Raw genomic sequence first — 18,247 nt, forward strand, 5'->3', positions numbered from 1 at the left:
TATTGAGATCTAAAGAAGCGGTACTAGGATGTTTATTGGTCTTTATATTTGTGCAGTCATTAAGACATCTATATACTAATAGCTTCTATTAATTTGATTACGAAACCATCAAATTATCACCGCGTTTACTCACAACTACAAACATTTATTGTTTCACACGCTTTCACACATTTCTTTTTTGTTCCATTATATTAATATTTAATAATATTCATCACTTGAAATATTAAAAGAGATCAAATTAGTTAATTAAAAGACTTTTTTTGTTCATGGACTCATTGAAATAAAGTCTTTATTGTGCCACTCTAAATGTATAAAGTACCAACCACCTATCAAAAAGTGGAACAATATCTTACATTTAATTGTGAAACAATATTTATATTTAAGTGTGACATTTGGTCTAACTTTGGTTTTCACTATTTGATGTAGAAGGGTCAACTCACAAGTAGCAACCATGTCACTTAGAATTCAAGACTAATTAGCAACCATGTCTCTAACCAAATTGTTTAATACTCAAGAACAATTATTTATAAATATGAATCTTCAATAAAAATAACAATTAAGAAAATTAGACAAAATACGAGTACCACGAGTAAAACATGAAATAAATAAATATATAATATAAGTAATTATTAAGAGTCACTAAAAAAAATCAAACGCTTAAAAACGAATTTCTTCAATAAAAATGATTAATAAGAGAACCACAGCAAAAAAAAAAACAAAAAAAAAAACGTATACCATAAATAAAACATGAAATCATATGAATAATATACGTAATCATTAAGAATCACTAAATCTTAAAATCACTATAAATAACTTAGAACTGATCTCTTCTTACCAAGATAGGCTAATATGACAATATTTAACCTCATGAGCAACCACAATCCACTTCCATTAACCCGCCAAAACACCTTTAAGTAGACAAGTTCATTAAAAGACTCAGAAAATTTCCTTATTAGGTTTAACATGTTTTTCGATAACGTTGCAATTCGTCTCCACGAGCTCGAGCGCTGCACTTGCCACAAAATGAAAAATTTGTCACCAGTATCTTAGTGCTCTCTCTGCTCTCATAGCCAACAGTTAATTAGCTCGAGGAAAACAGGTCGTCGATGTCCCAGGACTGGATAGAACTTACATGCCCCATTTAGTACATCTAAAAATTAATTTGCTTTTCACAATTCATGGCTGACCAAAACTTCAGCTATTATTTTGAACATATGTAAACTAATAAATTCATCAACTGAGGCGACAGTCACTATATTCTCTGGCAGGGCGCACACGATATATTGTAGAGGCCACATTGTTGGAAATGGCCACACTTGGTTTTGCAGTATTCAACAGAGGGCTTTACCCATTTTTACAAGGCAAATACACGCCATACAGATCATGTTATTCATCTATGAAGAACTTCTGCTGTGTGCCCTCTTTAAATAAGCTGGCGTCTCCATGCTTGTCCAGTTTCAGAAGCAACAGGGGTATAATTGAGCCCTGCAGGGTATGGGCGAAGGATGGAAAGACTATTCCCAATGATGAGCTGGTCATTCTCGGAATTGAAACAAGCTGTGATGATACCGGAGCTGCTGTGGTACATCTTTCTCTCTCTCTTCGTAAATGGTTTTTTGTTCTAGGTAGGCTGTACATCGAAATTGATGCCATCGAGGGTATTCATTATGTCAAATTCACCCAGAACTTGCACCTGGTCACATCCAAAGGCGTTGGGTTCTCTACCTGGTCTTGGATGTGGTAATCGATTCTGTTGACTGCAGGAACACAGCAACATGTATTGGCGGTTTTTGAACAGGGTTGGAGCGCGGAAAGCACTTTGATTTATTGCTTGCCGATAAACCACTTAGATATTTTCAATAGAATTATTATATTCTGGATTTTAATTCCCCATCAGTAATTTTAAGTTTTAACTTTGTGTTTACAGGTTACAGGCGATGGCAAAATTCTTAGCCAAGTTATACGTTCACAGGTACCTTTCCTCTTGTACATTATGAGTCATCTGCGTAATTTTTTTACTGCTCGTAGATCCCATCCAAATCCTTTATTATCATTAGCTATTTGTCCCATTGAAAACATGCTTTGTTTAAGCTTTAACTTACCAACGCGTTAGAAAAATGCAGCAGCAGCATATTACGCAGTTAGTGAATGAATATCTATTTTTTGATAAAATGCTTCCTTTGACCACTACTACGAATAATAAATGTGTGTTTATACCAAAAGACAATGGCGGCCATCTTAGCTGCTACAAACACTAGCAAGGCTCAAAACATGGGCTCGTATCGTAGCTTGCACCAAAAACGTAAATGATACTAATATTGGTCCAGTGGGCATACAGCATTAATTTGAAAGGTCCATAGAGTTACTAAACTGTGGCGTAATAACAAAACACAAGGTCTTGAATCAAAGACAAGCCCAATATCATCAGGGAGCAGTAGGAAGGGGCTCAGTCCCAATTGCCAGTAATTTCAATCTATCCCCAACAAGTCCTAGCCAGTGAAAGTAGCCTGTCGAAAGCACATGAACGGGGCAGTCAAAGAATGGTCAAGGATGTCAGGTCACTGCACCCCCCAACTTCTCAATCCGAATAATGTTTGGCAGCAGATCATTATGGTCCTTGGGGTTCAGCCCCAACTACTAGCAATAGGCTTAGCGTTGGTTATAATTGGTTTCCAGCTATCATTTTTGGGTTTTGGAGGTTTATCAGCCTCAGAGATGGCAAGCGTGAGCACTGGAAACTTGTCACTGTATTGGGTGGTCTAGATTAGTTAATTGTGCTAATGCTTCCTCCGTGCTCTCACTCCGCTGCCAATCTGATATCGTAGTCGATCATCTAATCTCTGTAATTGTTGAGAGCAGATTGAATGTTTTGGAGAGGTTTTAAGTGGCTCGCTACAAAGTTGAAGCATCAAGCCTAGAATTCTTAATCACCTCAAGGACAAGAAGGGTCTATAATCCATCATTCATCAAGAAGGACTAAAGAGCTAGAAGAAGAGCCTTACATAAAGACACCTACAAATAAGAGCAGATTGAAGCAGAACCTACTTCAAGCTACAAGTCTTCAAGCAAATCTCATCATCAAGCAAGTCCATTTGGAGAAGGCAACTTGAAGAACATCAAAATCCAAGGAAGGCAAGCCATCAAGTCTTAAAGGAGGAAGCAAATCCATCACATCTCAAAAATCTATCAAGTAAGTACATGTTCCCTTCTGAATATACATCAATGTCTTTTTGCAAGGAAAACAATAAATTGGTAGGTACCTTTAACTTTCTTGCATGGAAGAAGAGGACTGATCTACTTCTCAAGGAGAGTGAACCCCTAGAACATGTCAAAGGGGATATCACTGTCCCTACCAAGGAACAAACTCAAGCCTTAGCCAAGTACAATAAGGATGAGACAAGAGCTCAAAGGATTCCGATAAAATCAATCAAAAACTCTTTCATTCCCTATGTCTCCAAATTTGAGACATCGAAAGAAATTTATGGTAAGCTAGTAGAGCTATTCTCGATATCCACAAGCGGAGAAGTAATATCTCCGAGGAATGAATTGTACAAGATGAAGATAACAAAGGAAGGAAGAGCTCCCTACTTCATGAAAATATTTGAAATGAGAGATCAACTACAAGAGCTTGGGGAAGTCATGTTTGACAAAGAGATGACAACTGTAGTACTCAATGCTCTACCTGAGGAGTGTTGAAACTTCATATCAAGCATATATGCCAAGAAGGAAGCAACCACTCTTAGTGAAATGTGGTTTCTATGCAGAACAGAGGAAACCAGACTAAAAGCAAAGGAAGATGTGGGATCAAAGGAGCAAGCATTTGCTACCATGGCCAAGAGAAAGGTAAATTTGGCAAATTTGGTCCACAAGGAACAAACAACAAAGACATGTCCAAAATCCAATGTTTTGGATGCCAAGAATATGGACACTACAAAAGGAATTGTCCTAAGCTCAAGAAGGACAACAACAACAAAAGAAAGTGGGAAGAAGCTCACATAACTCAAGAGGTGAAAGAAGAAGGAAAGAAGCAAAAAGATCCGTTGGATCTCCTCTATGACTAGGTCAAACTCGTTACTTCTAGACTTCTTTCAAAGTTTTGAGTAGGATAGGAGCATGTAGGAATAAATTAAAATTGCATGGCTAGAAACATCCTCTAGAATCTAGAAGCATGATGTACATAGAGTTCTAGATACTCATGAAGATATAACATTTATGATAAGAACAAAATTGCGTGAGTAGAAATATCTTCTAGAATATAGGAGCATGGCAAATATATCTCAAGATATTCATGTAGAAGAAGCATACCTAGTATAGGACCTCATCCACAATTAAAGAAAATTGATCATAAAAAGGAATCTTAGAAGACCTCCATCATCAAAAGAAAAGAAACATTTGCAAGACAAACGTCTTTAAGATCCTATAATAGGAATCTTCAAAAGAAGGTTCATGAACCAAAGAAGACGTCTCATTGGGAATCTCATTCATGAGATTCAAGAAAAAGGATGATATGTAGGCAAGCTAAGATGAAGCAAGAAGGGCCACACCAAAAGATGATCAAAGGAGAATCAAGATAAGGTATGTATGCATCAAGGTTTAGTCATGGTATCATTTGTATATTATTGAGTCATGGGATAGTTCTATAACATGATCAAGCATGAAAGAATCTCTTTCACCAAGAACATGCTCGAAGGCATGTACCACAATGCAATGAAGGTCAACAAAAGAATATGCTCACATAAGGAGTATAAGATTGTTGACTAAGAAGCAAGAAGAAATGTTGACAATTCCAGGAAGCAAGCAATGAAGGAATGCTCTCACAAGAAGCATAAGATGGTTGACCTATTTATCTGATAAGAAGCAAATGAAGAAAGAGATCAAGCATGTGAAGAACACCATGATCATCGAGAATCACTATCTGACAAAATACTTTGAAGATATCTCCCGAAAGAAGGCAGGACCACTCTGACAAAGGAAGGACCCTTGACACCTATGAAGGCCTTGGAGATATAAAAGGTGCAGATAATTGATTCTACTCTATAGAGATGTCGTGATGAAGAAGCCATCCAACAAAAGAAAAAACAATGTTGAAGCAATATCAGGATGAAGTCATGATGGGCTACCAGGTCAAAGCATGTAAACAAGCAAGTACAATGAAACATCCATGAGAAGAAGATTCTGAAACATGGACAAGATGACAAAGGAGTAGCCTAGATGACAAGAAAACCTGATGAATGACAAGAAAGCCACTTTCCATGAAGGAAGCAAGACATGACAACCCAAGAAGGAAAGTGATCGATGGATGGTGCCCTACCTAGAAGAAGTCCGAACAAAGTCTTAATGACATCAAAGAAAGGAAGAAGATCAAGCTGCTGAAGGACACCCGAAGGAGAAGTTGCTGATAAATGAAAGAGTCCCTAGTTAAGAGGGAGCTCTGACAGGTCCCTGATCAAGAGGGAGTTTTGGATCACCCTTGATTACAAAGGAGTGACAATTGTGTTTTCCATCTCATGGGTTATGCACTAGACCATGACTAACAACCGTAAGTCTAGATGAAGGCCATGAATGGAAATGTAGACACAAGATAGACACAACATTCTTGTCTTCACTTGGGAAGAAATAATGAGAGGATTAGGTGATCATTTGGCATCAGATACTCTTTGAGGATGTGTAGGGCATCCAAGACAAGAGTAGGCAAGAGAACTGATATTCTTTGAGGGTTGGGAACCCAAGATAAGAATAGTTCTAGAAGGTCATACTCAAAGAACACCCGGGTGGGTATGTACCTTGAGAGACAATGATTAAGGTGTCTATAAATCATTGGTCTTGCCAGAATTGTAGTTCATGATCTCGTGGAGAGATGGAGCTATTAGTCAAGGCATTGCACTATGACAATGACGATGGATATGATGCTATAACAGATGGATTGCAAATCCAGTTTCTCTTATGTGAATTCTTCAAGATTGATAATAGCCAAACACCTTGGGATATTGTATGAATACCTCCCTAGTTAAGAGGGAGTGTTGAAGGAAATGTAACTAGGTTCGGTCTTCATAAATGCACTTTTGATATTTGTATTTATTCAAGAAAAGAAATATTATTTTTATAATATATGTCAATGAGTTTCTTGCTCATTGAAATAGGTCTAGCACTAGTTTAAGTGCTATACGTGAGTCAAATAGTAAAAGGGAAATGCTAAAGGCCTTCAGGGTATGTTACACCATGTATAAATATGTATTAAAGTCAAAGAGAGAACCTCCAAGCAAAGTCAAGTCTACTCCTATGCAATGGCACCATCAAGAAGCTCCTTCAAGCATGCTACACCACCATGGAAACTATCCGAAGTTTGCTCAATAAATCAGCCTCCTAGCAGTCCTCAAGTCGGCCTACAAACAGTTGACAAGTCGGCCTGCAAATAGTTGACAAGTTGGCCTAAATGGAGGGACAAACCTCTATATATAGACTCTGTCCACTCCTCTATAATGCATTCAAGTAAGCTCTGAAATCAGCGAAGAGAGAAGCCGAGAGAAGGAAGGGAAGGGAAGTTTAAAGGGTCTCCAAAGGTGCAACGAAGTAAGAAGGAAGGACAACGAAGGTGAAGGACTGTTTCTAGGGCTAGAAACAGTCACACATGCGAGGAAGAAGAGGGGAAATCTGCGGGTATGATAGTAGGGACAAGCAATCCACAATCTTGTGTTGTTTGGGTTTGACACTAGGCTCACAAGGCCTCCCAAGACAAGCGAAGAAGCCCCTCTCTCCCACGAAGGAAGAAAGACCCCAACTCACTAAAGGGTACTCTCCACACGTGGAAAACTAGGGCAGCAAAACAACAAAACAATCATACACTCAAGAAGGATCTTGGTTGGTCAAAGTTGAAGTGTACTTGAGCAAGGGATAGAAGAGGAACACCTTATCAAGAAGACTCACTCAAGGAAGGTCTATCTCTATACAAAAATCATAGTAAGAGAACAAAGTGCCGGAATGTTGGAATATCTAAGTCTAATTGTTAGAAACCCTTCATGTACTTTTCTGATTTATTTCTGCCTACTTGTTCTGATTAATTAACAAGTTATTTACAATGTAAATACTGAAAATAAATACAAGTACATGCTTAACACATTACAGATCATCAACTGAAGGAAACAAAACAAACACACAAGTGACACCATTGTTTTTGGACCAATGTCTTGCGGAAAAATCTAATGCGGGAAAACTGGTGCAACTATTTGAGCTTTTTATTATTATGTAGTTTCTGAATACAATTTGGGTGCCAAAACTGGCTCACCCAACAAAGAATAATCTCGGATGTAGTACCTCTCTACTCAGAAGCAGATATTCTGACTGAAACTCCGGATAAACAATATGACAACTCCCGGTTCCAATCTGCCCCACGAAAACCCCAACGTCTGCCTCTAGGGACTGGGTCAGCCCTTCCTGGCCATGCGTCAACCCAATAACCCTTACATCAGCCTCTGGAGGCACTGCGTCAGCCTCTAGAGCCTCTGTGTCACCCACACTAGTTCTCTGAGGCACTGCGCAGCTCCTGACTGCCTCTGCGTGGCCCTAGCTGGCTCTGCATGGCCTCTAGCTGGCTTTGCGTCCCTCTCTCCCGGCTTTTGCGTTGATTCTCCCGGCACACTCTCTGCCTCTTTGCCTCTCAGATTCTGTATTCACTGCCCCTTAGCTGCAACTCTGATTACTCTTTCGACTTCTTCAGCAAACCCTGCCCCAGAAAATCGAAATCTTAATCAACTCGGTGTATTCTCCAAGTCACCCTCAAGCCTCCTCTTATACTTTTCTCGTTGACAATTCAACGGCGAGATTAAGTCCCTAATCAACGGCTAAGATTAATTTTGGCTTGATCCATGACTTTTGGACCATTCTAACACAGTTTGATATTAATTCACATTAATATTTTATTTTCCCTAAGTTTAGACTTAGGGACTCCATTAAAAATATTAATTATTTTAATATCTCCCAAACTGTTTAGAATCTGCCCAAACCATTTCCGGGTATTGGAGATCTCATGTGCTTTAGCCTCTCCACCAATTTTCGTGGCTAGAGCACATCCGATACTACCCCAAATCAACACTTCCTCTTAGCGAGGACTATGCTCTAGTAATACTCCTCACTGAGCATCACCTTGATCATCCGACATCAGTCCCTGTGCTGATGCTAGGCCTGCTGCCCAACATCCTCTGCACTGCTGCATCATGTATTGCTACCCATGGCCCTGCCACTGCCACTGCTGCATCCTACGACCTCTGCATCCGTGCTGCTGCCCATGGTCCTGCCATTGCCACTGCTACATCTGCACTGCATCCCCTCTCATCATGTTGCTCATAGCACTGCCATTGCTAATTGTTGCACTGCAAGTCAGTTACTGAGAAGTAAGTAACCGATCTCCCAACTATGACATCTCTGTCAGGCTAGAAACACTTCCGATGCTGAAGCTCCCTCTGTCGTTGACAAGTGCTCCCTCTCTGACCTCTGCGCTACTGCAACAACTCTATGCCTCTCGCACTGCTGCCTCACGCTGTCCCGGGACTCCTGCACTGTAGTCCTCTCTGTCGCTCCATCTGCATCCGTCTCTACCAACATCTTCCAGTCCTGCTACTCCTTTTTGTGGCTCCCGTAGCAAGGTATAATCCAAGAGGTTGGGTACCTCGAGGATCCTGCCCCTCATCGCCTGTAGTCCGTCTAACTACAGTTCGATGTCTCCCCACTTCCGCTCAAGTGGCGTGTGAGCACTCATGGCACAGTCATCATTTGTCTCCAATTCCTTCTCCGCCCTTGCTGGCACAACCTTGGTCTCGGAAGCCTCTCCTTTGTTCTTCTTCCTCGGACACTGGCTCGCATAGTGACCCAGTTCCCCACAGTGGAAGCATTTGACCTTGGAGAGGTCCTTCTTCTTCTGTTTCTCCTGCTTTCCCTTAGATGCTAGGGCAACATCCTCCTCTTCCTCCTTCTTGATTTTGATCCCCTTGCCGCTGCTTCCCGCCTTGCTTAGCCTTCTGATCTCTTCTTGGCGAAGAGTTGCCCACATTTCCTCCCAATCTGGAAGGGTCGCCCTACCTAGTATGCTTTGGACAAACACCTCCCAGTCTTCTGAGACTGTGTTCAGGGCTGTTCTCACCATCAATTCTTGATCCGGCGTGGCCCCTATGGAAGTCAGGTTATCCGGATCTCCTTCAATCGACTGAGCAAGGTGTCGATTTGCATTTGGTATGATTGCAGCCGATTTTCTAGTAGCATCTTCCTCTGCATGGAAGTATGCTGATACAACTTCTTTAGGGCTTCCCACATCTCATTTGCCGTATTCTTCTCGGCTATGTGTGGTACTACATGGTCCTTGACCCCGTCAAGGATGATGCTCTTGGCCCTCGCCATTGCATCCTCATACTTATCGTTATCAGCCGGGTCAATTGGGATCGCTATTGTCCTCAAGGCGAATTGCTTGAGATAGTTCCTGTCTAGAACGGATAAGATTCTGGCCTCTAGACTACGAAGTTTGAGGCTTCGTCTAGTCTGTCCTGGCATCTTACCCCGTTCATTGCCATCTTGCTGCTCCTCTACTTCCCTTCTGGAAGTTCTCGGTGTGACTCCCTCTGAACCTCGATTTCCCTCCTGGAAACCCTTCTGCCAATATTGGGATGCCCCCACTCCGATCCTTAGTGCTGCTACACCACTGATCCGGTTTCTTGGCTAGAAACCCTCGGTAGCAACTCCCTCCTCCTTGGTCTTCCCCTGTTAGATACTGTTCTGACTAGAGTACCCCACCAGCTTCACTCTGCAACTTACCCACAACCTCCTAAGCCCCAATAAAACTAAAGGTTAGAGCTTCTAGGCTCTACGCAATCTTGGCACTGGCAAAATCCGCACCTCCTGGTCATGAGCGTCAATCCTTCCTGACTGAGAAAGATTACTGGGCACTGCGTAGGTCGAGTCTGCTCCCCTCTAACACTGCGCTGATCCTCTTCCCGAATCAAACTTGATGACGCAGGCACTGCGTCACCCCTTCCTTGCTGCTTCTCTACTAGGAACAACTTCTGTCACTCGGGACAACTGTTTTCTGCTGCTGCTGCTTTGCTCGGCTGATGTCCTCAGTTCTCCTGTGATTTGTAGCCACCCTCTGATACCATGTTGGAATTTCTAAGTCTAACTGGTAGAAACCCTTCATGTACTTTTCTGATTTATTTCTGCCTACTTGTTCTGATTAATTAATAAGTTATTTATCATGTAAATACTGAAAATAAATACGAGTACATGCTCAACACATTACAGATCATCAACTGAAGGAAACAAAACAAGCACACAAGTGACACCGTTGTTTTTGGACCAATGTCCCTGGAAAAACCCAATGCAAGAAAACCGATGCAGTAATTTGAGGGTTTTATTATTATGCAGTTTTTGAATACAATCTGGGTGCCAAAACCAGCTCACTTAATAGAGAATAATCTCGGCAGTAGTACCTCTCTACTCGGAAGCAGATATTTTGGTTGAAACTCTGGATAAACACTCCGACAGCTCCCAACTCCAATCTGCCCCACGAAAACCCCAACGTCTGCCTCTAGGGATTGTGTCATCCCTTCCTGGCCCAACGTTAGCCCAATAACCCCTACGTCAGCCTCTGGAGGCACTGTGTTAGCCTCTAGAGCCTTTGCATCACCCACGCTAGCTCTCTGAGGCACTACGCAGCTCCTGACTGCCTCTGCGTGGCCTCTAGCTAGCTTTGCGTCCCTCTCTCCCGGCTTCTGCGCTGATTCTCCCGACACACTCTTTGCCTCTCTGTTTTTGTATTCACTGCACCTCAGCTGCAACTCTGATCACTCTTTCGACTTCCTCAGCAAACCCTGCCCCAGAAAATCGAAATCTTGATCAACTCGGTGTATTCTCCAAGTGACCCTCAAGCCTCCTCTTATATTTTTCTCGTTGACAATTCAACGACCGAGATTAAGTCCCTAATCAACGACTAAGATTAATTCTGGCTTGATCCATGACTTTTGGACCCTTCTAACACAGTTTTATATTAATTCACGTTAATATTTTATTTTCCTTAAGTTTAGACTTAGGGACTCCATTAGAAATATTAATTATTTTAATATCTCCCAAACTTTTTAGAATTTGCCCAAACCATTTCTGGGTATTGGAGATGTCATGCGCTTTAGCCTCTCCACCAATTGTCGTGGCTAGAGCACATTCGATGCTACCCCAAATCAACATGGAATGAGGAGGACGAAGTGCTGGAAGAAGTGCGGGGAATAAGGTGCAAAAAGAAGGAAAGACTTGACTTGTGCTTGGAGAATACTCTTGTCAGGGGTCTAGGGTTTGGCATTGATCAATAGAAGCTTCAATAAGAGAAATTCACTAAAGGGTTTTTCTCTCAAGAAAAAAGAGTTTTTGGCCTTGGCAGAGAGCCAACATCTTGTGTTCTTGTTTATGTTTTGGTAGCAGTTTGATGAAATACACACATATGCATTAATAATAACAAGAAGAAGATTAAGCTAACAAGAAAAGTAAAAAGACTCCACAAATTGTTATCAAGTAATGAAGAATCACACTACACCACTTTGCCCTAGATTCTTCAACATGGTATTAGAGCTAAGGTGACTCATCAAGGAAAGGGCATCTCAAGAACACTCATCAAGGGAGAAGCATCTACAAAGTTGAAGCATCAAGCCTAGAATTCTCAATCACCTCAAGGACAAGAAGGGTCTACAATCCATCATTCATCAAGCAGGTCTACAAAGCTAGAAGAAGAGCCTTACATAAAGGCACCTACAAAGAAGAGCAGATTGAAGCAGGACCTACATCAAGCTACAAGTCTTCAAGCAAATCTCATCATCAAGCAAGTCCACTTGGAGAAGGCAACTTGAAGAACTTCAAAACCCAAGGAAGGCAATCCATCAAGTCTTTAAGGAGGAAGCAAATCCATCACATCTCAAAAATCTATCAATTAAGTGCATGTCCCCTTTTGAATATACATCATTGTCTTTTTGCAAGGAAAACAATAAATTAGTAGGTACCAATAACTTTCTTGCATGGAAGAAGAGGATTGATCTCTCAAGGAGAATGAACTCCTAGAACATGTCAAAGGGAATATCGCTGTCCTTGCCAAGGAACAAACTCAAGCCTTAGCCAAGTACAATAAGGATGAGATAAGAGCTCAAAGGATTCTGATAGAATCAATCAAAGACTCTCTCGTTCCTTATGTCTCCAAATTTGAGACATCGAAAGAAATTTATGATAAGCTAGTAGAGCTATTCTCGGTATCCACAACCGGAGAAGTAATATCTCTGAGGAATGAATTATACAAGATGAAGATAAGAAAGGAAGGAATAACTCCCTACTTCATGAAAATCTCTAAAATGAGAGATCAACTTCAAGAGCTTGGGGAAGTCATGTCTGACAGAGAGATGACAATTGTAGTACTCAATGCTCTACTTGAGGAGTGGGGAAACTTCACATCAAGCATATATGCCAAGAAGGAAGCAATCACTCTTAGTGAAATGTGGTCTCTATGCAGAACAGAGGAACCCAGACTTAAGGCAAAGGAAGATGTGGGATCAAAGGAGCAAGCATTTGCTAGCATGGCCAAGAGAAAGGGTAAATTTGGCAAATTTGGTCCACGAGCAACAAACAACAAAGACATGTCCAAAATCCAATGTTTTGGATGCCAAGAATATGGACACTACAAAAGGAATTTTCCTAAGCTCATGAAGTACAACAACAACAAAAGAAAGTGGGAAGACGCTCACATAACTCAAGAGTGAAAGAAGAAGGAAAGAAGCAAAAAGAGACTTCGGATCTCTACTATGACTAGGTCAAACTCGTTACTTCTAGACTTCTTTCAAAGTTTTGAGTAGGATAGGAGCATGTAGGAATAGATTAAAATTGCAAGGCTAGAAACATCCTCTAGAATCTAGAAGCATGATGTTCATAGAGTTCTAGATACTCTTGAATATATAGCATTTATGATAAGAACAAAAATGGATGAGTAGAAATATCTTCTAGAATATAGGAGCATGGCAAATATAGCTCAAGATATTCATGTAGAAGAAGCATACCTATATAGGACCTCATCCACGATTAAGGAAAATTGATCATAAAAAGTAATCTTAGAAGACCTCCATCATCAAAAGAAAAGAAACATTTGCAAGACAAGGGTCTTTAAGATCCTATAATAGGAATCTTCAAAAGAAGGTTCATGAACCAAAGCAGATGTCTCGTTGGGAATCTCTTTCACGAGATTCAAGAAAAAGGATGAAATGCATGTAAGCTAAGATGAAGCAAGAAGGGCCACACCAAAAGATGATCAAAGGAGAATCAAGATAAGGTATGTATGCATCAAGGTTCAGTCATGGTATCATTTGTATTTTATTGAGTCATGGGATAGTTCTATAACATGATCAAACATGAAAGAATCTTTTTTCCCCATGGAAAAATCATAATTTTCGTTAAATTAGAAAATTACATGCTGAAGATGCTTGATAGCATATGAAGTATCAGTGGTCTGGCCACTATTTGTGCTGTTTTGTCTCAAAAAATGTGTCAATCCCATCTAAGGGAGACAACTATAAATATTTACATATGAAAAGTTCAGTAATATATAGACATAAGTATATGCTATAATTCAGAAATTTACATCAAAATTGTGCCAAAAAATACTCATAAATCAGGGCCCCTGGCCCTGTCAATATTGCTCATCCATGAATGGGCGATGGTAGTAGCTGTAAGTGTCCAAATCCTGCTGTTCTTGGATCAACCAGACCCCCCTTGGCTGGTGTGAGGCCTCCTTGGATAGCATGTCGGAAACATGGTTGCGCTCCCTGTATATATGATGACAAGAAATAGTGTCAAAATGTGTTCTCAGTCTCAATGCATCATCCAGTATGTGATGGAGTGTGTGTGTGTGACAAACAGTTTGTTGATTAAACCATTTAATAATGATATGTGAGTCACCAAATATCTGCAATTTGCTACATCCTTTGACAAGAGCAAAGTATAATAAATGGCGGAGGGATATTAATTCTGCAAAGTTATTTTTCCCTCCCCCCAATCCCATTTGAATCTTGAAAATGTGGGAGTGTGTGATATGAAGGAGTATGCCTCCTCCACAACCATGTTGTTGTGTCGAGCCATCAAAATAAGCCCAAGGGATGTCATAATCTATGTTTTCTACAAAGATGTTGTGAGCAGGTGGTTCTCGGGTTTCCTCCGGTAAGCAATGGTATGTTGTGATGAGGTGAGCAATGGCATGAGCCCAACATGGTGCAGTGTCTATGAATATTATCTTGTTCCGCTATAGCCAGATACACCAACTGACCATAACAGGCAGGTTTCGACATCTGTGAGTGTGAGCATTTGACCACCATCGGTGCCATGCCACCTGAATATTCAGACCCTGCCAATTGTTCTGTATCTGAAGTTGTGCAGTGACCTCGACCCAGATGGAAATAGTGGTAGTGCAATTTAGGAATAGATGATCACATGTTTCCAATTCCTCTTTGCATAAAACGCACCATGATGGGCCATGAAAGGTCCGTTTTTGTAAATTGTCTGCAGTAGGAACCTTATTCCGGAGGATGCACCACATAAACCACTTTGCCCGTGGTGCTGCCTTCAACTTCCATAGTACATACCACCACCATTCCAAAGCGAAGGGTCTGTGGTTTGCAGTACTATGGAGCTATCCATATTTGGGAGAGTATTTCCCCTTTGGTGAGTATGACCAGTTTAGTTCACCATCCCTCTCAATTACCCGAACATGTGATTCCTTCAACGCTATAATATAGTTATGTTAAGTGTCCAACTAGTGTGGGGGAATGCCTATTGTATTAGAATATTTCCATGCTTGCCGGAACATATCAGTGTGCTCCAGGTCTGCGATTTGTGCCAAATTGGTGTAACCTGTATCTGAAAGATGTTGTATCAACCCTTGTGGTAGTAGGTGAGCATTCCCACATCCTATCCAAGGGTCCATTCCTATCCTGACTGAACTTCCATTGCCAATATGAAAGAATATCTTTTGTTGCCCTTGCTGTCCCGATGATGCGAGAGCTGCATCCTCCTCCTCCTTCTTGACCTGGGCTCCTTTGCCGCTACTCCCTTGGTCAACCTCTTGATCTCTTCTTGTCGAAGAACTGTCCACATCTCCTCCCAACTGGGGAGAGTCGCTCTGCCCAAGATACTTTGGAAAAATGTCTCCAAGTCCTTGGTGACTGCATTCAGTGCAGTCCTGACCATGAACTCAGGATCTGGTGTAGACCCCACGGAAGTCAATTGGTCGCGAATCCCTTGCAACCTGAGGAGGACAGGATTGATCTCTTCTCCCTTTTGCATCTGGTACTGTCTCAGCTGATTTTCTAATAACATCTTTTGTTGGACGAAAGTGCCCTGGTACAAGGTGGTCAGCGCCTCCCACATCTCCCTTGCTGTTTCTTTCTCAGCAATGTGTGGTACTACATGATCCTTGACCCCATCTAGGATCATGCACTTGGCCTTCGCCTAGGCCTCCTCGTACTTTTTTAATGGATCAACGTCGACCGGAACAACAAGTACTTTTAAGGCATAGTCCTTGATGCGATGTTTGTCTAGGATTGTGTTGTAGCAGCTGCAGCACCCTCCAAAATTTTGGCCTACATCCAATTTCGGAGCCTTCCTTGGGTTTCTCCTTGATGTTTGCAAGCACTTGGGCTCATCCCGTGAGCTCATAGTGAGTCTTTGCAACCTCCTCGCTTGACCGTTCAACGAACATCTTTTTGCATGTTGGTCACAATGTCATGCTTGCAACCATGTTCTGGCCACACACAAGGTCCCACTTCGTGTGCACAAGTTGTATTTGATATGTAAACATCCATTGCACTGACACACGAAGTTGTATGCATTGTTGCACAAGCGTCACTGCGGTCGTTCAATGATCAATCACAAGTGTTGCGCTTGTCACTCACATTGTCGGTCAGTCACACCGAGCATATGTTGTCTTGATGGTTTGAGGCGTCTTGTCATCGAGTCATGTTGAGTGTGTGTTTTGCAGGGTCGTGTATACACAAATTCACTCGCTCACACACTTAGTCATTTTGCTGGAGTTCTGACGACCGGATCACCCTCCAACAACTGGACTTCCACCCTAGAATCGACTCGACTGACTGTCACCCAGAACAACGCAAAAGTGTGCATCGAGCCATTTCAATCTGCGCTGCCCACAAACACATCAACCAAGCCTTCTGCTGGTCAACTAGAGAGTTTGCATTGTGCAAAAGTTGCCAACCATGCCCGCTCTGCTGACTGAAGAAACTACGCAGACAAGCCGGACAGACACCTAGTGTCCGTCATTGTCTCCCTCAAAAAATTGCATAGTTTTTCCAGCCAGCCACCCATTTAGCTGACCTGCTGCTCATCTAGAAAACTGTGCAGATTTCATGAGTAGTACCTCAGCTGGCCAATGTCCTCGCTTAGCTCAGAAACTGTGCAAAGGTGTTCAGCAGGTCAACCTCCCAGCAATTGTGCAGTTTTTGTCACCAGCACTCCCGTAGCCCGCTGCCAGCTCCCTGTAAAAAATGTGTATTTTTTTTTGGCAAGCCTCCCGCAGCTCGTTGCTAGCTCCTTGTAAAAAATGTGCATTTTTTCTCGGCAAGCTTGCTGCAGCCTGCTGCTAGCTCCTTGGAGGAATTGCGTAGTTTTTGCTGCCAAGCCCCTTTGCTGCCTGCACTACTTCCCTCAAGAAATTGCACAGATCTGCCCTCCAGCCGAGCCAAATCCCGCGGACAGTCACTGCTGATCCAGATTGTCCATCTCAGTCTCCTAGTTATTTCTACGCAATTTTCACCAACAGTGCCCGAGGCCCGCATCCCAGCTTGAAACCTGCCTTGTGCAGTTTCATAGCCTTGCCTCTCTCCCAGTCACCTGCATCCCAAAGCGAACGACAATGCATCATGGTAGACCGGGAGGTTTATGGAGTTGATGTCGTCTCGTTATGAGTGATTGCAGATACAGGTACATGGGTGAGACATGACGCGGTGACGAATGGGATGAACAAGGAGAGCACATGCAAGGAGATTTGTTTGCGAACGCACGAGTGGACGATGCATGCGAGGAGATTTTTCCGCGAACGAATGATGGATGCGACGAGATTTTTTCTCGAATGGATGAACATGTGAAGCATGACAAAGTACAAGCAAAGGAGCAACATGCACATGCAACATCAAGCGGACACCAAGACCATCGAAGACTTTGCACACCTTGCCATGCGGAGGTGAGGCTATGATACACCAAGAGCATATCCATCACTCAGTAGCACTGCAACTCGACATGCACACCAACAACAACATGAACATACCAACACTGTCGCATCGAGTTGTGTCATGAGTCATGTCGGCCACATCACTTCTGTGGGCCATACTGTTGTAAATCAATGTAATGTAACGTGGAATTCCAAGAGACCCACATGGCATATGAAGAGTCATGTAAAGTTGAAGAGTCAAATAAGTCAAACTGTCATGAGGGAAGTTGAACAGTCACAAGGGCCAGTTTCACCCTTGGCTATAAATACCCCCCATTTGTACATGCAAAGGACTTTTCACCTTTGTTGAATTTTCTAAGTCTATTTGTTAGAAAATTAATTTGTATTTTGTTGGTTTATTTCTTCTACTTGTAAATTCTGAACAAGTTATTTAAAACATTTAAATACCAAAATAAACACAATACAGTCACAACATCTACAAATCATCAGTTGAAAGAAAACAAACACACAAGTGACACCGTTATTTTTGGACAAATGTCCCTGGAAAAACCAAGTGCGGGAAAACCGGTGCAACTATTTTGAGGGTTTATTATTATGCAGTATTTCCTTTAGTACAACAGGGTGCCTAACTGGCTCACCCGACAGAGAAAAATATCCGGCAGTAGTTCCTCTCTATTCCGAAACAGTTATTCAGAAAACCTGTCCCACGAAACCCTCTCCAGCAACTCTGAAGCACTGCGTCGGCCCTTCTGGCCTCTGCGTCAACCTCCTACTGCACTGCGTTGGCCCTTCTGGCCTCTGCGTCAGCCTCTTGCTGCACTGCATCAGCCCTAGACCCCTCTGCGTCAGCCCTTTGAGGCACTGCGCAGCCTCTGGGACCCTCTACGTCACTCCAGCTGCTCTCTGCGTGGATGACGCAGTCCCTCTGGCCTCTGCGCTACCTCTGCTGGGCTTTGCGTGGCCTGAACTAGCTGCTGCCTCTCGCTCTTTGCTTCTACGGTGGTCTCT

At 42.2% G+C, this 18,247-nt stretch overlaps 1 protein-coding gene across 4 annotated transcripts in view; it reads left to right on the forward strand.

Moving 5' to 3' along the window:
- Window positions 1-897: 897 nt before the first annotated feature.
- Window positions 898-18,247, forward strand: part of GCP1 (glycoprotease 1) — a 316,675-nt gene continuing 299,325 nt past the window's right edge. Inside the window, exons 1-3 of one of the 4 annotated variants that reach the window (XM_089402280.1) lie at window positions 902-1,099; window positions 1,269-1,582; window positions 1,928-1,972. In XM_089402280.1, the coding sequence (XP_089258406.1) occupies window positions 1,307-1,582; window positions 1,928-1,972 (321 nt within the window). In that variant the 5' untranslated portion in view covers window positions 902-1,099; window positions 1,269-1,306. Of the gene's footprint in view, window positions 1,583-1,927; window positions 1,973-18,247 lie in introns of all 4 variants that reach the window. The other 3 variants (XM_089402282.1, XM_089402281.1, XM_089402283.1) reach the window with 3 other exon arrangements.

This window comes from Pinus tabuliformis, chromosome 2_1 (genome assembly GCF_031772625.1).
Source record: "Pinus tabuliformis cultivar Carrire ecotype Pingquan chromosome 2_1, CPIR1, whole genome shotgun sequence".
Lineage (NCBI taxonomy): Eukaryota > Viridiplantae > Streptophyta > Pinopsida > Pinales > Pinaceae > Pinus > Pinus tabuliformis.